General features: G+C 40.2%; 1 protein-coding gene across 1 annotated transcript in view; it reads right to left on the bottom strand.

Annotated features, from left to right (window-relative positions):
* Positions 1-23,440, bottom strand: part of LOC146307226 (uncharacterized) — a 160,763-nt gene that overhangs the window by 14,359 nt on the left and 122,964 nt on the right. Inside the window, exons 8-12 of the mRNA XM_084746840.1 lie at positions 8,781-9,931; positions 6,763-7,011; positions 4,418-4,589; positions 4,167-4,229; positions 169-473 (exon numbers count right to left, since the gene is read on the bottom strand). Of these exons, the coding sequence (XP_084602966.1) occupies positions 169-473; positions 4,167-4,229; positions 4,418-4,589; positions 6,763-7,011; positions 8,781-9,931 (1,940 nt within the window). The remainder of the gene's footprint in view (positions 1-168; positions 474-4,166; positions 4,230-4,417; positions 4,590-6,762; positions 7,012-8,780; positions 9,932-23,440) is intronic.

Here is a 23,440-nt window from a genome sequence, read left to right on the forward strand (position 1 = left end):
GAAAAAGTAAGGAACCACAGGAAGCCAGCGTGGCATGTTAAACAGGCCTTGCAGCTACATGGCCTGTTAGTTGAGGGGTGACCAGAGTCAGAAAACACATGCTGTCAGAAGCAGAACACCTGTGGAGAGGAGTGAGGGCTGCAGATGGAGCTGCGCAGTGGGACCTACCTTCCCTCCTCCGGGCTGGTGCTTCATGTTGTCCGTGGAGCCGATCTTAGAGCGGGCGTTGCGGATGTCCGGGCCTGGTGCCGTGCTGGGGCGAGTCGTGGTCCTGGAGGCGGCGGCGGTGGCGGACGTGGTTGAGGAAGCGGGCCGGGCGGCGCGTGGCACCGGGGGCTTCTTCTCTGGTACCGTGCCGGAGGTGGAGGAAGGTGTGGCCGGTTTGGCTGCTGTGGTTCGAGTGCGAGACGCAGCGGTGGTGGAAGCAGAGCTGCGGGCGGCGGTGGTGGTGGTCTTAGGCTTGGTAGAGTCAGCTGAGGGGAGAGTTCGGCAGAGTTTTATTGAAATACTAGATATCCATTATTCAAAAAACTATTTATTACGTGGTTTATTGTGAGTTTGCTATTAATTATATTGATTATTTTGTTTGTTTTACATACTTTTGTAAATTTATTCATATATATATTATTTTACCTTTTTTTGCTTTATTTTATTTATATTCATTTTACTTTTATTTTATCTTTTTTTGTTTGACAAAAAAAATCTCATCTAAATCAAATGATATCATTTAAAGGACCAGTGTGTAGGATTTAATAACATATGGTTTTGAGGTTTCACATTTTTTTTAAAAGTAAAACGAAAAGTAAAACTAATCAAATGACACCCAAATGCGATGTGCTTAGGTTACATATTTTAAAAGTGTACTGTGAATTCAGAAACTGTCTCCATCTCTATCACACACAGTAAAAAGCCAAAAGCAGCCCAAGGCCAAACCACAAAGGAGCGTGTCTGTCTTTTACAGTCAGCCCAGACAGATACATGACAAGAGTCCCAGAGAAAAAAGTAAATGGGAGTAAAACTGAGCAGAAAACCAGGCCAGAGAGAGACAAAAAGAAAGACAACCAGGCAGAAGGAGATTAGCTGCTTTTTATCTACATATATTCTAAATTCACATCAGTCTGTAGGATATCACTGCCTCGCTGTACGTTTGATGAAACAATGTAAGTATCTCACTGAACAAGACTGATGTGTTTATGAGTTGTGGGCACTTTTTTTTTAAATGAGTGCAACCTCTGCTTTCTTTTCTATAATTAACAGTCTGTTCAAACATAAATGAAGGCTTAACTCTTATCTAAGCCTCTGATTAATGACTACCCTCTATTCACAAAACCCTAACCAACGAAAGGCCTGCAGCAAAATCAACAGACAACAATGAAATGTCTATAAACTGCTGGTGGAAATTATACGGCCTGTGTTGCTTGTTTTGTAAGTGGATACAAATGTAGTAAATGCACAAAAACAGCACCACTACTACTATCACTACACTACTATCTACTTAAGGAGATACTACAGTACATGGCAACTGTGGAGAAGCAGCAGAAGTCCTGGTGTAGGAAGCTAAGCAATGTTCTGTAGTGGACAGGGTCAGCAGCAACACATATTTTAGACACGTAAACGGTAACACATAGAATTCTTTCACCACTTCACCTTCCTGTTAGGCAGCCTTTTTTGATTGGAAACCACCGTATATACTCAAAATACCACTATCTGGAAAGTAACCAGACTCCTTAGGCAAAAACAGTGATTTTACCCTCACAGGACACAGAAGTCGCTGGTCTACCGCTGCCTTGATTGGTTAGTTTGTTTGTGTTACTGTGTGACTTTGGGATTTTAAAGGATAGTTTGGATTCACTTAAGTCAGATAATAACACAGATTAACTAACAAAATGAGGCAGCAGCAGACCAGCAACTCCTGTCATCTACAAGTTAAAATGACTGTTTTTTCAATGGAGTTTGGTTGCTTCGGACGGAGTACTATTTGACTTACATAATGGTGAAAGCGGTGAAAATATTCTAAACATAGCGTACACTCAAATTGATGTTGATTATTTTAGGTGGACCTTCTTTTAGGTGGCTAAAATATGTTTTACTGCTGACCCTGTCCACAGTAGTATGTTGCTTAGCATCCTACAGCGGTGCTGCTTCGAGGTGTGCCGACCGCCATCTACTGTACGTAATACGCTTCCCAGGATAAGTACCTCATACAACCCCACTTCAAAAAGTCCAAACTATCCCTTTAAAGCCAATGAATATCAGAAAGGTCTTTTTTTGACCTCCCACCTCCCAACCTGTTGGAAACAAACAGCTTTCATTTTTCTATCTCTGTCTGGTTTGAGCGAACATATTTCAGCATCCTTCACTTCAGCATGCAAAGCCACTGAGGCAGTGCAACATTTGCCCCAATTCAAATCTGTCAATTCACACACATTTCTTCTTGAGAAAGCTGAGGCATGCTGAGCCATGTGTCCTGCTGTCAATCCTCCCCGAGAGCCTCTGCTCCTGGTAAGACATGTTTAATTGAGGAAATCCTCCCGCTTTGCCTCCATGTTTTCTAAAGAGTAATTTGACTTGCCGTACGAACCCTGGCAGATTAGGCGAGCCAAGGCTGTATCAGCAGGAGCCGCAAACTCCTGTCAACAGCGAGGGGACAGTAATCCACAGAGTGCTGTGGTGAAGCTTTTTAACTCTCCGGGGCCTTTCAGCAATAAAGCCGCGCTCCCTCTACGAGCCTGCCCGGCATTGTCGTGGTCGGACAGAGAGTGTTGCAGTGTCACACTCCTGCTGACAGCTCTCCTGTTGCCAAAATGTAAACTAATCTGTCGACAGGAGGAGGAAAGCTGGAACTGTGTAGGAGGAGAGAGAGAGGGAGGAAAAACCGAGGAGAGGATTACAGAAGTAGAAAGAGGAGGAAATATCCGCAGAGAGCTGAACGCACAGAGGGAGGGAGAGCGTGAAGAGCTGGAAATAATGGCACCAGTTGGTCTGGATTTCATTATTGGAGTTTGTTAGCCAATTTTGACGTAGCTGGATATGCCATGACATCTCATCTTACTGTAAAAAAAAAATCCAAAAGTGCTCACTATTCTTATATTCAGCACAAACTCAACTCAAACACTTTTCAAAGGCCTGTTTTCAGATGTGCTGAGGTATTGTAATAAAAACTAAACAATACAAAACCACATTATAAACATTTTGGCCAAGACTTCTGAACTCTGCACCTGGTAGGCGGGTGTTAGCTATCAAAGACCTTAATGAGATATTACAGCTTCAGTATTGTCCCTTTATTAATCTTTAGTAATTTTATGCTAAGATGACTTTCCAATTCTTTGTTTCCAAACATTTATTACACTTGATGTAGCTGTCCCTTAGAATGAAAACATTAAATGGTTGGAAATAAACAGAGTAAATCAGCAATAACTAATCACTTATTCTTTTCAATATTTATTTCCCATTTCCTCTGTATTAACAAACAGTTCATTATAGTGATTTAACTGGTAGTTTACAAGTTTTAATTTTCTATTCTGTCGCCTTTATTACTGAAACATATCATTTTAAATGTTGTATTTTTATATGTGGCAAAAAGGGAAATACATCATTATCTCCCTAAACAATTCTGTGTTGTATGATGATAAATAAATCTATGTTGTATCTTATTTATTATGACCTGGCAAGTTAGTGTCATGTGTCACAGGACTGGGTTTCCAGAATGCTCACTTGACTTCTGGCACATTTCATCATGTGTATTAATACACATTATGTGCCACATCCAACTAGAGCTGCAACCATTAATCAATTATTTTATTAATAGTGATATTCTCTGCTTTCAGCTTCTTAAATGTGAATATTTTTTTGGTTTCTTGACTCCTCTCTGACAGTAAACTGAATATGTTTGAGTTGTGAGTAAAAAAGACATTTGAGGACGTCATCTTAGGCTTTTGGAAGCATTCATTTACATCTTTCACGATTTTCTGACCTTTTAAAACAAACAACTATTTATCAGTTAATCAAGAAAATAATCGGCCGATTACTCGACTAAGAAAACAATCGCCCTACTTCTAACAGTACGTGACTGAATGGCAAACTCCAGGCAGAGGCTGAGAGTCATTCTTTTGAGTGTCTGCTGTGTCTGGATGTTGTAACAGGTGACGGCAGCGCTGCTGTGATACCTGTAGAAGTCCTCAGAGTGCTCGGCTTCTTCTCCTCTCCTGGTTTGCTGTCTGTCTTGGAGGCTGAAACACAGAGTGTGAGCGTGAAGGCGTTGCAGAGGACAAAATGTGTCAATAAAAGCCATTATTTGTGAAATTACTACTGTGGTGCATCAGGAAATGCACATTTTATTTAGTGTGAAAGACACTTTAAAGTTCTAAACAAGAAATACTGGTCATCAAAAATGTATGTGTGAGCATGTGTGCCGCACCCAGAGGCTTTTTGGCTGCAGTGGTAGTAGCAGTGCGAGTAGACGCCGTTGTGCGCACTGACGTAGCGGTTTTACTGGCTGCTGTGGTGGCAGTTCCATTTTTGGTGGAGCCTGTTTGATTGGAGGTGGCAGTGCTGGCCTTTGGCACAAGAGGGCGCTTCTCTGCAGTTGTCTGAGGACGAGTGGGAGAAAAATCAAAACACAGGAGATTGATGAATGAAGCAGCAGTAAACGCTACGAATCAATTAAAAAAACATTATCAACAGATCACATGCTTTCAGCACTAAAGTGGGTCATAAACAACTTGTGTGCGTGGCTGCTGTCATCGCTTCATGCGAATGTTCACTGAGAAATTCAGGTCAAAGATTTCGCCCCGATGTGTGTAGCATGTAGGCTCCTTCAGGACCGCACATTTCATTCAGTGGCACATTTCCCTCTCATAACCCCTCTGATGATGCTACGCTCCACATACAGCTGAGCCATCCTGCAACAAGCTGGCCTCACTGAACTGAGTCACCCTGCTGCACCCCTGGGCGCTCAGAGGCTAAATAAAGGCTGTTAATTAATCGGTCGTGGTGTTACGCCAGGCTGCAGTTAAGGAGGCCACCAAATGAGGGGGGCAGAGGGCTGATTGGTCCTTTGAGAGCACAGGGGATGAACTTAATGAACTTAACAGAAATGTTCAGTTTTAGAGGTTTGAATCAGACGAGACCTGAAGCCACAGTAACATGATCTAAATCCACTTTATATGCACCTTTTTTTTTTACATTTTTCACCATTACTAGGGAGAGTCTGAAGTCTAGATATAAACAAGAAACACAGGCAGAGAGGGGGGATTTGAAATGCAAATGCCCCCAACAGGAATCAAACTGGGACTGTTTCATTCTTATAGTAAATATCTTAAAGGTTCAGATTTTGTAAAATAACGTTGTATGAAATACTTATCCGTAGTCAGTATATTATCTGCACTAAATGGCAGTCAGCATGCCCCCATAAAAATAAAATAAAATTATTGATTTTACAAAAGGAGTCTGGATAAGCAGAAGAGAAAGTGATATTTTGCTTATTTAACAATGGTTTCCAATCAGAAAAGGCTGTCTGATGGTAGGTAAAGAGCAGTGTTGTCAAAATACTACAATTTCTTACTTAGATACATTATTTTGAAAAATATTGATAGTTGATGCCATTTTTGATACCATGGGGAAAAACTGACACAGCCCTAGCCCTAAATTATTTCTTTTGTACTAAATGATAAGTTCAGTTTTCTCCTAACATTAGAAACACAACATTTTATTTGTTTTGTTGTGAATTCTTCATGTTTAGACGTTTATATTGAGAGACCTTTATTTTGAAATTATGAGTTGGTTTCCGTTTCCTTCTCTGTCCGCTCATGACAAGCTATGAGCAGAACTCACTGGCCACGTAAAGTGTATTACAGCTAAGGTTACGGTTGTTCATGATGTTGTTCTGTTTAGTCGACGTCCACTGTGGTCATTGTACCGCTGTCATGTCCGTAAAGACTCACTAGGAGTTAAGCTAACTGGTTAGCCTAGCTAGCTTGCCCTGTATTACTGTGAATGCACAGTTAACATGGTTTCAGTGTGATGTTACAGCAATAGTGGGTACTGCAACAGTTGATGTTTAGTTCTCATTCTCATGTTATAATCCTTAAATGCTTTTAGTTACACTGCTGTCAGCTGCCTCTCTAACACTGCCCCCTTCCCCTCGCGGCTTGTGACATCACTTTTGTGGCTGTCAGACCTTCCTTCCCTTATATAGCCAAATATCGCTCCCTCCAAAGCAACCAAACTCCACTGACAAAAACAGTAATTTGACCTTGTTGAACATGAAAGTTGCCACTGCCTCGATCTGTTCATTTGTTTGTGTTATTGTGTGGCTTTGGTTTTTGTTTGCCATGTTGGCACTCCTGCTGCTTCCCTAAAGTATGGGTGTGCGGACTGCCATCTACTGTGGTTTATACACTGACTATGGATAAGTACTTCATACAGCCCTGCTTCAAATAATCTGAACTATCCCTTTAAAGAAAATGCACTATACTACATGTGGAGCTGCACACTTTGACCAACATTCATCAGAGTGTTATAACACACTACTGTGAGTCTGTGCATGCTAAAAGGCACTGAGACCAGATGGTCCCACTCCCTGACTAAGGACAGAACAGATTTTTGTGAACTCCTCCGTGTGGAGCTGAGAGGGAGAAAGTACGGGCCGCACTTGAAGGAGACTCACATCCCTTTTACTGTGCTGCTGTTGAGCATCCAACATGTTGATGAAATCCTTTGTGGATTTGTGGTCATCCAGACGTCCTGACAGCTGAAACTCACCTTGGGTTTGACATCACGTGTGGTGGTGGTGGATGAGGATGCAGGGCGGCTGATGGACGTGGTGGTGGAGGGCCGCTTTGGAGCAGCAGCGGCTGTGGATGGTGCCTTGGTTGTGGTTGTTTTTTTGTCTGAGGTGGAGGTGGTGGTGGAGGGTGTGGGGCGCTTAGCAGTGATTGAACCACCAGCAGCTGCGCTAGTCAGCCGCGTTTTGGCGGCAGCAGCAGTTGGTTTGGTTGCCCCGGCAGCAGGCTGCGATGTGGGACCGACACATACAGGAGCGATGGAGGGCAAAATAAGGGGGGGGGGGGAGCAAATGAAAGAAAAACAAATAAGGAAAACGTGAAATGATAACAGCAGAGCAGGTTAAGCAGCAAAAGCAGCATTATAATAATAAATCATATAAAAATGTAGCCAAATAATAATTAGCATTGGGTCTGATGTTTCAGTGTTAATGCAAAGTTCATGACTTCATGTGGCTCAGAAAAAAATAAACTGTATGTATACAATAGGCATAAAAAAACAGCAACAGAAGCTTGAGCAGCATGTGTCATGAATGGCATTCTGTCATTTGGGCTCATCCTCAACAGTTAACATGTCATGCAACTCTTCTCCACTATATCATTCTTTATTCTCCAAATGTTTCAGCTATATTCACTCCATCAAGCTGGTATCTGAGGCCGTCAATTAGTCATGTGACTTTATAAGGAAAAAGTAAATTACTATAAATATAAGAAGAGAAGCCCATCTTTTTAACCACATACAGTCAAAAGGTTCTTTCCTAAGGAGAAGAAATGCATCTCACTGGGTCCTTTCCTACCAAATAAGATCTGGCTCTTGGACCAGTTCCATTCAAAATCCCTGGAACCTTGGTGCTATCAAGTGAACCAGCCCATATTTCCCCCAGTGTTGAGTAGAGCCATTGTTATCAACTTTGTCATCAACAGAGGACCCTGCACAATGCACAGCAACTAGTAGGAATATGACATACCCACTTTGGTTCCCAAGGAAAACCAGCTATTTTTTGGTTCCAGTTGGGAAGCAAATTTTCAGGTTCTGAACCAGTTTCGTTTTGGTGGAAATGCTCAAAATGGTTCAAAATTAGGTGCTTGAACCACAATGGGGCCGGTTCAATGTTTGTGGAAAAGGGCCCCTAATGACTCCAAAGTTGGCTTTACATGTTGTGTCTTTATGACTTGCTTGCTTGCCTCTGAGAGGCCTACATTCAGAAATAAAGTGCGATTTGTTCAGAATTGGAGGGTGTGTGAACGAGGTCTGGTTCTGCCTTGGGAACATAGGGCCTGGGAAACACAGGGTCCAGGGAACATATGGCCCTCAAAACATAGGACATTAGGAACATAGGACCCTAGGAACACAGGACCTTAGGAACATATGGCCTTGGAAACATATGACATTAGGAAAATAGGACCCTGGGAACACATGACCTTGGGAACATAGGGCCTTGGGAATATAGAACCCTGGAAACATAGGATTATGAAAACCTAGGACCCCAGAAACATGGAACCCTGGGAACAAAAGACCTTGGGAACATAGGATCCTGGGAATTTAGGACTATAGGTACATAGGACCCTGAAGACAAAGAACTATGGGAACATGGGCCCCAGGAAGAGCACAAACGTACAACTGGGTAACAAATTTGATAGTTGTTGAAATCAAACTACATGTACAAATTATTATTTTTCAAGTAACTCGGCCAACATGGTAATTCTTATCTGTCTTATAAAGTCACATGGGTGATTGATGGACTACATTGTATATAAAGAAACAGGAAACAATCTCAGACAACAACCTGATGAAGGCAAATAAGCATGGTGTCCTGGAATAAGAGTTGTGTGAGGTGTTGGATGGTTTCATACCTGCAGTGTGTTCCTTCTTACAATTAGAGATTAAAACTCAACCTGCCACACTGCTTGCGATACATAAATTGTGTCCTGTGTTTGTTTTCAGTATAGATTCTCCTTGTCTCATCAGTATGTCAGTGTGCAGTACAATAATCCTACCTTGGTCTTCTTGTCTGCACTCAGGTCTTTGCTCGGTGTGGCGCTGCTTCCATTAGCTGCAGGTTTTGCTTTTTTGGCCTTGTCTCCCGCGTCTGCTTTTGCAGCCTTGTCCTTCTTCTCATCCTTTTTCTCCCCAGTCTTTTTGTCGGCCTGCTTCTCCTCCTTTTCGTTCTTCTGGGCTGGCGTTTCCGCCGGCTTCTCGGACGGTTTCTCCACTTTGTCCTCTTGCTCCGTCATCTTGTCTTTGTCTGCGTCGGCCTCTTCTTTCTTGGTTTCCTTCACCTCTGCCATCGTCTTCACCTCTGCGTCGGCCTTCTTCTCTTCCTTATCAAAACTGGTGTCAACCTTGACGGGTGTCGGCTCTGGGGTCGTTTCCACTTTGTCCAAGTGCTGCTCTTTCTCCTTCATCTCTGTCGTCTCAAGCTTCTCACTGTTTTTGTTCTCAGGTTTTTCCTCCACTTTGGGCTTTTCATTTTTGTCCACTTTTTCCACATTCTCTGTCTTCTCCACTTTTTCTGTCACCTCCACTTTTTCTGTCTTCACCAATTTATCTAGTGATTCTTCTGCTTTGTTCATTTTATCCTCTTTTTCTGCTTTCTGCTGCATTGACTCCATTTTCTCTGACTCTTTTTCTTTCCCCTTTTCTTCCTCCTTCTTCTCTTCAGCCTGTTTCTCTGTCACCTTCACTTTGTCTGACTCTTTGTCTTTAACTTTTTCTTCCTCTTTTTCCTTCTCTTTTATCTTTTCTGCCTCGATCTCTTTCATCTTTTCTGCCTCTTTTTCCTTCTCCTTTGCCTTCTCTGCCTCTTTCTCCTTCTCTTTCAGCTTTTCCTCTTCTTTCTCCTTCTCTTTCAGCTTTTCTTCTTTCTCCTTCTCTTTCAGTTTTTCTTCTTCTTTCTCCTTCTCTTTCAGCTTCTCTGCTTCTTTCTCCTTCTCTTTCAGCTTTTCGGCCTCTTTCTCCTTCTCTTTCTGTGCTTCATTCTGTTTTTCCTTCTCCGTCTCTTTCTCCACCTGGGCTGGAGTCTCACTGCTGATGAAGTCAACCTTCACGCTGCCCTTTGGCTCATCTTTATCCAGAGGGTCGAACAGGTCCACCTTCTTTGTGTTGTCCTCCAGTTTCTCCTCTTTCTTCTCCATCTTGTCTGATTTCACTGGAAAGAAAAGAGAATTTAATTAGAATTCATGCCAACATATTATACATGATAAGCCTCTTATCCAGTCCAACAACACGCACAGTTACTGGCAGCAGGTAGCCAAAGTACTCACACTGCTACAAATACAACCTCCAGCTCAATACATCCAAACCCCAAAAGCTCATCCTTGACTTGAGGCACAGTGCCCAGCCTTAATCTACCATACATATTTCATCTGAACACCATGGTTCATCTTCACATATTTTGAACTCAAGTGGAATATTAATCAGGAAAACATCACCAAAAATATGCCATAACACTGCCAAAATCAAAAATAAATAAATAAAAAATGCAGCAAAATCAAATAAATATAGGCATTTATTCATTTATAAAATGTCACATAAATTGATATTTCTGTTTTAATTTGCTTTTGCAATTATTTACCTTTGTTTTAATTCCCTATTTACTTACTTTCCCATATTATTCAGCATTGTATTCATTTATATATGTATGTATTTATTTCTATATTATTTAGTTACTTAGTTTTTATTTAGTTAGTTTAATTACTTTATACATAAGTTAACATAAGTTGACAGCCCCCTCACTTGTATGATGAAACAGAAGACAAAAGACAATAAAAAAATAAATAAGTTCGGGAAAATAAATTTGGGGAAGAAATGTAAAGGAAAAATTATGCAGAAATAAAACTAGAAATACATCAATTAAATGGGAAAGTAAATACATAGGGAAATGAACACAAAGGTAAATAAATACTGAACAAATTAATGGCTACACTTATTTTTAATATTATTTTAATTTTTCATTTATTTTTTATTTATTTAAAATAAATATTTTCATGCCTTTGGTGGCATAATAATTAATTTATTAAGTTTTGATTTTGCGCATTTGGCTTTCTATACAAAAAAGCCTCACAGAGTTTGTTCTTTTCAGACAACTCAAGACATTCAAAGTGAGACAGAGACAGTGTCATACAGCCATCACTGAAACTATACTCAGTCCACAGACAGATTATGACAGAACGGGCCCCTCTGGGCACTTATTCATGAAATGCCCCCCCTGCCCCTCTATACTCTCAGTCACGCTGCATCTTTTTTAGCAACATTTAGCAGATTTATCACACCTGCCAAATGCTGCTGTCGGTTGAAAACTGCATCAGTTTTTTCTTCACGCTGGAGGAAAAGAGAAGTACACCGTCTTGTCTACACATATCACACAAAAATATTGTAGGGTACAACACAAAACATTAAAGAAAAACATTAAAGTAAGCAGGTTACATTTTCTAGGAAGGTAAACGCACCAGAAAGATGCCAGGATGTGAAGTGTCCTGAACAGCAAAATAATGAGAAAGTAAGGAAACACTACTTTTTAGGAAAATGCTGTATATCATGTATTTAAAGCAAAGCTACTCAGCTGCAAACTGATTTAAATTGCTTTACTAATTTTAATGTCAGCTTATTGTAGCCCCATTATGCATCACAGGAAAAAACTGCCAAAATATAACAATAATGAATACTGGATCCAACACAATATGGGCACATAAATGCTCTGGAATTTAATTATTTTTTTTTGATTGAGCACTGTATGTATGAGTGTATGGGATGTTTATCATATAGCAGAGGTGGGTGAGTCACATGACTCTGGACTTGAGACCTGCTAACATTTATAAAAGCCTCTACTTGTCTTTGATTTGATATTCATGACTTGAAACTTGACTTAGACTTGAGACAGATGACTCAAAACAACTTTAATTCAATATTTGCATTTTTCATTAGAATTTCATTTAACTCGTTTTGTGACTTGTTTGACTTATAGCAGGGACTCGACTTGACTTGTGTGATTTTCACCACAGCAACTTGGGATTTTCTTTAATACTTGAGAGCTGCACATGCGTGACTTGCTCCCACCTCAGCCACAGTGCCTGAAACAAATTCCACTGATTCTGTTCATGTGGCTATTAAGGTGAAATGATAAAGTGATTGGCTCTGGAAAACTATGAGAAGAAAACGTCCCTTTTGAGATTTAGTGGAGAAGAACAATTTTCTTTTCTCTTTAAGTCAGTTCCCTGCGCTCCTTCACGGTTCACTGGAGCAGTACTTGTCCTCTGTGCAGACTGATCTCTGTGCTTGAAGGCACATATGACTATTCTATGTGTCAAAGGACCCAACACAGACAAAAGATGCAGCATGTGTCTGGATAAAAAACAGCCTCGACACAAGATATAAACAGTTAAACATGTTAGACATGATCTTAATCATCCAGCCACACAAACTCAGACAAATGTAGAGGGAAAAGAGTATCACAGTCTAATCTCCCCGAACATGAAATGTTGCTTCCCCTCTTTGCCTCTTTGACAGATCATCCCTCTCCTGTATATATCCTATTGTGTTTTTCATCTTTCTCCCCTCTCGTCTTCCCTCTCCTCTCCTCCATCACCCGCTCCGTCATCACAATCTCCCAGACCTTGAATTATTACAGTTACCTATGTGCTGTTTCCTTTTTCGGGATCTCTCTTTTTCTCATTTCTTCCTGGACATCACGAAAATGACTGTAATATAACAGACACGTCATCCTCTCCGTCATTCATCTTTCCTGTTTCTCTCCATCTGTTCTGACCAGTCAGACGCCACGATGAGGCAGAAAACACTCAGAATGAAAACTGATCTCTTCCTGTTGCCTAGACTACCAGAGCAAGTATAGTTAACTGTTCGTAAGTGCATAATAAAGGCTTTATTAATCTTAATAAGGCCTTATTCTCACTTTAGATCAGGTAGCTGCAAAAGGCATAGTTAACTGTTGACAAGTGTGCAGTTAACTGCTAATAAATGCATAATAAAGTATGTATTAGAGCAAATTTATTTGGAAAAAATACAGTGTTTGTAACACAGTAGAATGTTTCAGGACTGGTTGTGAATAAAGAGACAAAATACTCTGAATGTGGATGATGTTGCTGTCGAGCTAAACCAAGATATCATGCAATATAAACAAGCTAAAAGAGGATATGTCTCCTGTGTTGACTCACTGAATGAAACATGCACATCATCTGACCTCAGGTGGTGATGACCTAACAACAGGGTAAGCTGTGTCCCAGTTTAGGAGCTGGTTAGTCTGATGTCCACTTTTTTTTTTCTTTTGTAAAGGAATACCACATAACAGATTCAGTTCTATTGTCCAGACCTGGAGGACAGCAGCAGTGTATCCTGTACAGCCTTCACAACCAACAATTGCTGTGCACCTGTCACACAGAAACGTACATCACACACACATGGATGTAAAAAGTGTAAATTAAATTTGTTATGTTGCTTTCAGAGCGTTCTCTGAACAAGGACAAGCACATGGTCTCTTTCTGTCGGCTGCACGCAGGTCGAGGAAGGTTAAAGAAGGATAGGGCTCAAGTGTTTGATCGTTCAAGGGAAATCAGACAACTGCATGAACCCAACACCCTCCATTGTACCACCCCAGCAATGCAGGACATTCTGAGTTCCAGTAAATGTTAATTGGAGTTTTGGGAGCTGTAAACCCTAAGTATAAAGACGTTAAACCTTGGAAATGCTTTTGTCAAGACCACCTACTGAGGCCAAGTCATGACAAAGTCCAGAGTGTACCAACTGAGACGAGGCCGAGACTTTTAGGGGTTGAGACCAAGTCATGACCAAGACCAAGGCAGAAGCGAGTTCTATGTCTGGAAATTTTCCTTTGTTTTCTATGAGCAAACAAATACAAAGATAGATATGGACAGAGCCTTCTGTCCGTACTCTGCGCTCATTTTGTCCACATTTATACAAGTTTTCTGAAACCTTATAGATACAGACGAAATGGAGCAGCCCCAACTGAAGTTCACTGGGGGCAGTGAAGCCAACAGTTCAAGTCAGACACAACCAAAGGACAGGAAGAACAAGTTTTAAAAAATGCCTCCGCTTTTCTCTCTTTCACAAGAGGTATATTACTACAACCTCAACCAGTGCCGCCATGTTTGTTGCTGCCAGACACGTTTGACTCTTCTTTGGAGAAACTTTGAGTGGCACCCTCTAGTGGATGTATTGTTTAACATCCATGCTAACATAAAGAACAGTTCATTTGAAATCGATGTATCTATTTTCGTATGTCGTATCTGGGTGACTCTTGTCTTCTCCTAAAAACTGACATTCAGGACAGAATCTATCAAACAATTATTCAGTACTTCAGTCTTAACTTTTCTCTCTTTTCCTAAACAATTTAAAACTTTTTTTTGTTGATTCTGATCAGCAACAAGCCTTGTTATTGGTTGCATTTGAAGCAGGATGTGTTACTTTCAATCACAGTAATGATGTTAACAAATAAGTCAGACAATGCTCAGGCAATTTAGTGACATCCCCACAGCTGTAGGGTCTTAAGTGGTCTTGAAATGAAATCCAGAGTCCTCTTTGTCTGAGACTGAGACAAGACTAGAGTAAAACTATGTTAGATTCCAAGATGAGACCTTCAAAAATTGGTCTGAAGACAGAGACTGGTTTTCAAGGCCACAACCTTTCTCCTCAGAGAGTGTATATAACACTGAATGTAAAAATATGTGGATCATGTCTCTCTGCTCAGATTTGACTGAATTATGATTCAGAGAAAGAATGTGATTTCTGAGGCAAATTGTGTTAATCTGAGGGTTTTAAAGTGCCTCCATGAGCTGTGTGCCTGGCTGCATTGGGCCAAATCAACAGGTCATCTTTCCATTGTTTATAGTACGCCTGCATGCACCTGTCCATTTCACCTCACACAGCATCCCCTTAGTGATCCAACTTGGCAAGTACAATTTCATTACCACTAGGAATGAGGGCCAGAACAATGAAAATAAGGCTTTGTGCTCCATTCAGATTCATTGCTCAGATCAGATTATTTTTTGCCTTTTGTTTGGGAGCAGATGATGACGAGGACGAGGGAAAAGAGAGCCAATTTTTTCATTATGGCTTTTGTTGGAGCAGTGGCTGCTACTTTTGTATGGAGGTGTGTGCGTGTGTGTGTGTGCGTGTGTGTGTGTGTGCGTGTGTGCCAGGAGTGTTGGGATTGTGATGTGAATGGCTTCACAGAAACGGATTTCATCCAAATTTTCAGGATGTCAGGGGGTACTTTTAAATAAATCCAGGCATGCAAACAGGTCAGAGGTATAAAAGGTGAGAAGGATGTGTGAGTAGATAAATACAGACACTCAGTGAAGCATTGGTTCCCAACGTGCGGTCCATGCCACCTTTGGGGGGTTCAACTAAAACCACAATTTCAGGGTTTGTGTACCTTTTCCAAAATCAAATTCAAGCACTTTTCAAGCATTTTCAAGCTTTCCCAGCTCCTTACAGCTGTGGCAAATGACATATTTATATAAAATAATTATTTCACATCTTTATATTTAGATTAAATCAGATGTTGTGCTATTATCAACCAAAATTATGTTTCCTGGCAGAAAACATTTAAAATGTTAAATTGTTCATCTTACCCTGTTCTCCCCTGCATTATAATTAATATAAATGCATTAGAATAAACTCAAGGCAAAACCAGCATTTAATTGCTTTTCTTTGATTTGGTCTGCAAAGGTGAAGCATTTATTGAGTTGTTGCCAAGTTTTGTAGGATAATTTATGATATTCATAATGAACAGCGCAGAGAGCTTCACATTTCAGTGGCATTTAAAATATGATTGGGTTATTGAAGAATGGGATTAACAGCTCCGGCACAATATTATTTTGAACAGTGATTGCTTAGCTTATCAATCTCTTTCTTACTTTGAAACTATTCTAAATCAAAAGTTCTGTTTAGTCGACAGTGAAATTTGACCCTACTGGGGGCAAATAAAGAGATTCTCTCTCATACTCACGTCTTTGGTCTTACATGGCTGAGAGAATTACGAAAACAATGATAAAAGAGCGAAGACGGAGAGAGGGGGCGGCCTTAAGAGCCGTGGAAGCGTGGGAACTATTGATTAGCTGGTTTAGAGGTGAGTGGGTGGACAGAAGGAGAGCAAGAAGAAAGACTAATAGAAAGGGAACACAAAGGTGAAGAACTTGTGCAGAGTGTTTATGCATTTCATTTCATATGTTAGATTCAGCTCTGGAGATTCGTACCATGTCAATAATGGCCTTTAATATCAACTGAGAGAGACAGGAGGAGGACAGTATAGGAAGGGAACAAGACAAGGGAACTGGGGTGTAAGGCTTTGAGTAGAATGAAATGACATGGTTAGCTTACATAACACACAGCGACTCCAGAGACCTGGAGCGCTGACAGACATCAGACCAAACAGAGTGAACACAAATAGGTGACTATATGCAAGAAAAAAAAAAAACACTGACCTAAATAAAGCCAGACAACGGTGTGACAAGACAAAGGAAAAAGAACAAGAGGGAAAAAAAAAGAACAAACGAGGCCCTCATGTTCTACACTGTAAACAACGAGAGGCTCAGGAGATCAACTTGATCCTCTAATTAGGGCAGAAATCTGATCTGTGTCCCAGCTGTGGAGAGCCGGCGAAAATGGCTTCATTTAAGCAAACAGCAGGAGGTGACACCCAGCTAACCCACTCTCACACTCACTCCTGTGGGACTCGTTTGCACAAAGCTTTTCCTCTCTCAGTTTTTTTTTTTTGCAATGCCCCTTTTTCCATCTTCCACTGTTTTTATCTTGTCCATCCTGTTAGTGAAAACACAGCAGGTCAACACTGTCTTCAGTGAAATGCTTCTGATTCTGTCCTTAGCTTGATAGAGACATCTCCACAGCAGATAGAAACATCCTCAAGTAAAAATGATTAATCACGATGGGATATAACAAAGTACAAATACTTAGTTACTGTACTTATGTAGATTTTTCAGGTATCTGTATTTGTGTATTTATTTATTTGACACCTTTACTTTTACTCCCTACATTTTAACACAAATATACAAATATATGTAATTTCTACTACTTACATTTTCAAAAAAGACATAAGATGAAAACGACTAAAGGACATAACATAACAAAAGTGATGTAAAAAGTGTCGCAAAATGAATACAATGCAGCAAGACATAAGAATATGAAAATTACATAAAAGACATAACAAGACAAAAACACAGACACAAAAGGAAAAGGGTGTTTCAGTATGTAACAAAATGAATATAACGTAAAGACGAAAATGACGTAAAAGATGTGATGGGATGAAAACGACATGAGACAGAAACAACGTAACAATACATAACAAGATGAAAATGACATAAAGACAGAAATTACACAAAAGATGTAACAAGACGAAAACAGTGTAAGAAGATGAAAACAATGTAACATTACATAACAAGACAGAAACGATGTAAAATATGCAACAAGGCAAAAATGACAAAACAAGACCAAAAGGATGTAACACGACAGTGATTTGAAAATTACTAACAAGATGTAACAAGACAAAAATGAGGTAACAATACGTTAACAAGATGAAAACAACGCAGCAAGACAAAAACAAGATAACAGATGTGACAGGCTGTAACAAGACAAAAGAGACAGAGACAGAGACAGGGGTGTGGAGAAAAGGTGAGATTCAGCTTTTAGAAATGTCCTTGAGAGGACGACTTTTTATTTTCATACTCAGTCTATTTTAGAGCCTGAACTTTTTCACTTTTACTTGAGTAAAGAAGCTGAGTCAGCACTTCTACTTTTACCAGTCTTTTTTCAGTCAAGTGTCTATACTTGTGCTTAAGTACAGAATGTGTGGACTTATGCCACCTCTGTTGATTAATTGATTAATTATCAGCCATTAAAGGGAACATTATATTTTTCTCCTGGCCTCTATAATCCACAGACCTTGTTGTGAGCAGTTTCATGTAGGAAATATTTTCTTTCTAGTTAAAAGAAAGTAGTTCTGGTAGATTCTAGTGCAGAGACAAAGGAGTTCTTACATAAAAGAGCTCACAACAATGTCATTTTCTAATTAAATAATTTCAAGATTCTCTGATTTCAGCTCCTCAAATGTGAATATTTTGTGTTTTTTAAGGTCTTCTATGACAGTTAACTGAATATATTGTGAGTTATGAGCAAAACAAACATTTGAGGATGTCACATTAGACTCTGGGAAAAATAGATCAAATTTTTTCATTATTTTATGGACAACAACTAATCTATTCATGGAGAAAAAAATTGACAGATTAATCTGTAATGAAAATAATCATTAGCTGCAGCCCTACAGTGAATCAACACTGAGTCCTGCACTTTCAGTTCTGACCAGAGAAATCCGACCTGGTGATTTTCAGCTAATTCTGGCAACAAATCCCCAGAGCATGTGGACTATCCAGTAACGAGAAGAGAAAGAAAAAAAAACATCAACCATTCACCTCCCGAGAGAGCGTCATTAATTATTGACAGGGCTTGTGATTGGAAGCATGAATCACAGCGGGCCTTGAGGGTTGAAGGCTGCTGATGGTGGGGAGGGGGGGGCATTACTGAGGGAAATATTTCATAAGAACATGATGGAGGTCGAGCATGATGTCAGCAATAACTCCCAGAGCGGTCATGAAAACATGACTGGAACATTAACGCTCTATATTTTAGAGAGAAAAAGCAATATGTTTTTTGGTGGATGAAGGCTCGGCTGTTCATGAAACACGGGGCTTCATGTAAGAAGCACTCAGATGAAGAGAATCTTTCTTCGTAATGCTAAGTGATGTGAAGGACCAGTACACCCGTGGTGAACCCACGCAGTGTTTTTAATTAATCTCAGGACTGTGTAGGTGGATATAGACTGTGCTTAATAGGTCCTTTTTAATAGCAGACGTTCATAGTAGGAAAAGGACAGGTCTAAATAACAAAATGATTGGCTGTATCCCATTAAGCTGCTTCAGTTTCAGGGTCCTGGTATCATCCATGCTGGTTCACTGTCAAGCCTTACTGGGACCCTTTAATAGAGCCATCAATATTATTAGGAACTCCAGTGCTTTTCCTACTCTGACAAGTCAAAATGTCTGCTGTGAAAAAAAAGACTACTGACATTTCCATGATTCTTCTACGAATAGTCATCCATGCTTTTATCTCCTCCATGCTTGGCGGCTATGATGCACTTCATTTAGATATCAACAGATGACACAAAGAATGCAAAATGCTGCTATGCAAACGCCTTTAATTCGCACAAAGAGAAGTGACCTCATGGCACTAATTCTTGTTGCCTTTTGTGAGTTTTAGTTTTTCAGATTTTGATGGTCAGGCTCTTGCTTATATCTGTGATCTGCTGGCTCCCTCTCAGCCGAGTCTGATACTGCACTACTAACAGATCCAAAATCAGGACTTGTCATTAAACCACCTAAATATATATTTTTGGGGGGGCTTATGGCAGGAAAGGTGGAGAGAGTGAAGGAATGACATGCAGTAAAGGGCCAGGGATGGAAGTTGAACTCATAGTCACTACAGAGGACACACACTCACATTCATGGTATTTATTGTAACTATTTAAATGATTTTTTTCTTGTTTTATATCTTATGTTTTGGATTTTCCTGACATACATTTTTTTCACCATGAAGTACTTTTTAACTTTGTTTTGATCAATGCAGTATAAAAAAGTTAATATATAATAGCAATAATAATAATACATGAACGATTTAATTATTAAAACATAAAGTCACCACTTGATGCACTGTACAAGATTATAGCTTATCCCTAATTGACATCTGTAGTCCCTTGGAAATAAACATAATAGAAAGTTATACAAAGTACGCATAAAACACAATAAAATACAAAGCTGCACACAACATGTGGTGTCAAGAATAAGTGGAAACACCTGTGTGAATGTGCAGGTCATTTTAAAGAACTGGTTACTTTTTTTCTCTTCTGTAGAATTTCCTGTCAAGCACAAACAAAATTCAGAGCTTCATCGGCTGGTTGTAAAAGTGATGTACAAATTCTCTTTCTATAAAGGACTTCAAGCTCTGTACCATCAAGTTTTTCTTTTTACTCTTTAGTGACATTTTCATGAATCAAACACCCACAAATGGAAAAGTAAGTTGCATTCAAATGAATGCAAAGCAAATCTTCACCTTGTGTTATCCAAGCAAATCTGAAGGCTGGACTATTTTTTTAGTCCTGGTTTTATTTGTTTATTTGCATTCATATTCAGATATCTGTTTAAAGAGGTGAGCAGTTTTCTAAACCCATAACATCTAAAAATTCTTGCTAATCGGACCGTACACAATGATCGGTGCAGAGAAGTGAAAGTCTTGGCCCAGATATCAGTTATCTGCATATTCACTGGCTACACCGGAAATCCCAAAACATTGGCTGTTGCGAAAATCATCAAACGCCAACCGATGGGATCCAAGACTGGTCTGAATCTGAACACACTTTCATATGGCAATGATGCTGCTGTTGTTGTCACAGCTGGGGGGGTTTTGCAGAGCGCCGTTGCTCTGCATGGATCACAAAGCCCAGCACGGTCCCCCTGATAAGGGGTTTCAGCTGGATCTCAACCTGCTGCCTTAACAGAGCTGCTGAGGCACCAGGATGCCCCAGGGTTGCCTACCTCTTGTATAATATATGGCTCAGGACAGCAGAGAACAATGAGCATCTGGGTGCAGTGAGCCAATTTATTTGAAGGTTTCATTAGCATAATGATAACACTTACAGCTCATTTAGGGCTGTTAAGCCTGGACTCTCCTGAAGAGCACCGCCTCAACAAGGTTTTTTTTTTCGTCTTTTTAATATGGTAAAATATGCCAACTCCACTCTCTTATTAAAAAAGCTCTTTAAGCTGTCTCATATCTTTTCAGAAATGTAGGTTAAAAGAGGCATGTCTGACAGATGTAAAGCAATAATTGGAGTTTAATCATTTGCGTGACACATATATGCATATACTTAAAGGAGTAATATCTGGTCACCGGGCTTGCAAAAATGAGTACACCAGTCCAAATAGTGAGTCGGAGCCATAGACTCGTAGTAGTCTAGTATATTACATTGGATTTAATCCTGTTTAATATACAATATATGGTTCAAGCAATTTGTTTTCCCACACCCCCCTCCTTCCCAGACACAGCAGAGACAGGCAGGCTGCAGGAGCTCTGCAGAAGCTCTGCAGGAGCTCTGCAGGAGCACAGGATTCACGCAACCTTGTAAATTGATGATAACAAGTGACAACAAGTCCTCCACTGTAAGTTGATCAGCTGTTTATATATCTCAATGTAAAGTTAAGCCTGCTATCCTGAAAACACACACTCTGAAAATACACACTCTGGATGATGACTTAAGTGGCTGCTTGTCTCAGTGCCTGCCAAACTCCATTAACATTTTGCTCAATTTAACAATTACAAACATCTATGCTCTCTACAAGATTATTAATGACTTCTTACGACTCATAAACAGGCACTTACTCATTTGGCAGAAATTCTGCACTAATTTGAACTCTGAAATCTGAAATGGAGGTACAACTGATGGCATTTTTGCATTACACTGACCTATGACGTTCACAAAGGTGCTTTTCTCACCATTGAAAAAGTTCTTTCTTTTTATCTTCCATAATGAATCTGAAGAGCATATGCAGAGTTTAAGGTGGAATTCTGATCAACTGAGATTTCAATCATTAATGAACTAATCAGGACTAAATTCTACAGCCTTCATTTGAATCCTCAAGTGGATTATGTAAATCAGCTGTGAGAGATGCTGTCTCATTAAAACCCCATCACTCTCTGCTCCACAACTCTTGAAGCTCTTTGGCAGACTTTGTCAGCATTGACAACAGCACTCTCTGTGGAGTGAAAGCTACACTCCATCACTGCCCTTTGGTAGCACATCAAACACTCTGGACACTTTTAAGTGGTTGTGAAGTGGTGACAGAGTGGAGAGCGGTGATTGGACTTTGTGCTATCTGAAGTGTTTGGCTGTCTTAGTAGACATGTTAAAGACTCACTGACAGCTCAGTTATGATATAGTTACAGCGGTCTGCAGTGAAGCTGCTGAAGCCTTTGAACCATATACTGTATTTGTTTGGTTTTCACTCCCTTTATGCACAGGCTCATGGCACAAGCACTGTAAGTCTTAGCTCAGCAAGCAATATATCATTAGAATATGTTCTTTTATTTATCTATTTTCAGGATAAGGTAGGCTCCTCTTAATCTGTATTGACAGATGTCTGTATATGAATGTAGAATATGTAGGCCAGGGACAAGATTTTGGTATCAAAAGTATTCTGGTATACATTTGTAGTCCAAGTAGCAGATCTGTGGACTCAAGTCACATGACTTGTCTTGGAATCAAATCACAAATGTGATGACTTGACTTGACAAAGTTTATAAAAACTACTCAACTTGGATTTTAACATCAGTAACTTCAACAATCACAATCCAACAATCCACTTTCAATCCACTTTGCTTGCAACAGTGTCCTATAAAGTTGCAGGAGAGAACCACAAAGAGCTAAGGTTATGTTATTTTGCACCAGTAGGAAAAAAAGGTTACCATAGATCATTTTGTTTGCATACAAATATGGCAAGGTGGTCTACAATGCAAGTTAAGTGCAGGTTGAATATTAGAGACGGAGACACAACAACTTCCAAATTTGATCGAATAAGTTGAGGCTATGTTGTTAAAATGGCGTTACATTTTGTGAAGCCCACATCAAGACTTGTTCAGGACTTGAAACTTGGTCTTAGGACTTGAATTGGGACTTTCCAGTCTTTATTAGGGACTTAACACCACACTTGCTTATCTTGGCTTGGGAGTAGTATCGCATAGCGAGACCGCTGTCCACAGCGCTCAGCACTGGAGAAAGGTCTGACTCCACACAAAGACATTCCGCTATAGAGGAAAAAATGCCCTGCCTTGTTTGAAATTTCTTGAAACCAATCACAAACGACTTGGGTGGCGCTAAGCCCAGGATGCAATGAGAGTGCTGCTGCAAAATAGTATCGAGGGGGAAGTTGTTTTGGTGAAACATTTGCACTTTGGCAGACGAGCTCTGCCATTAAAATGACTGCATCACTGCAAAAGAAAAGGTAAGAGCTTATAGCTTGTTTATGTTCATATCATTAGCGTTCCAGCTGCTAATTTGTGGTTTTGAGTCTGTAGGCTGCAACTAGGAAGTGTGTCGGTTGCAACTAGGAAAATGTAGATGGCAGATGTCGCTTGAGGTAAGCGACCAATGGCAGGACTTACACCCACAGTGTGCATCTAGTAAGTCAGACTAGCTTGGGACTTGAGCGCAAACACTTGAGACTTACTTGTGACTTTCAAAACAGTGACTTGGTCCCACCCCTCTGCCGAGTAGTAATGACCAATCACGTTTGAGCAGGCTTCGGTTGCATGCAGGTAAACAATTCATGTGGAAAACAAAAGAGATGGAATGAATTGCCTGTTGCTAATTGGACTGTAAAAACTTGCTGATGTGCAGAAGAGGATATCTGCTGGCTACACAGAGGAATCTAATCTAAGAACCATTCAGCTATTGTCTGACAGCGTTTCAACATGTAGGGTCAATGGCCAAGGTCTCACTGCTGCACCAAAAACCCCGAAACACTGGCCATTGCCCTCAGAGGTTAAAATAGTGTCAGACAAT

The sequence above is a fragment of the Lutjanus erythropterus genome, chromosome 21 (genome assembly GCF_056507025.1).
Source record: "Lutjanus erythropterus isolate fLutEry1 chromosome 21, fLutEry1.hap2, whole genome shotgun sequence".
NCBI lineage: Eukaryota > Metazoa > Chordata > Actinopteri > Lutjaniformes > Lutjanidae > Lutjanus > Lutjanus erythropterus.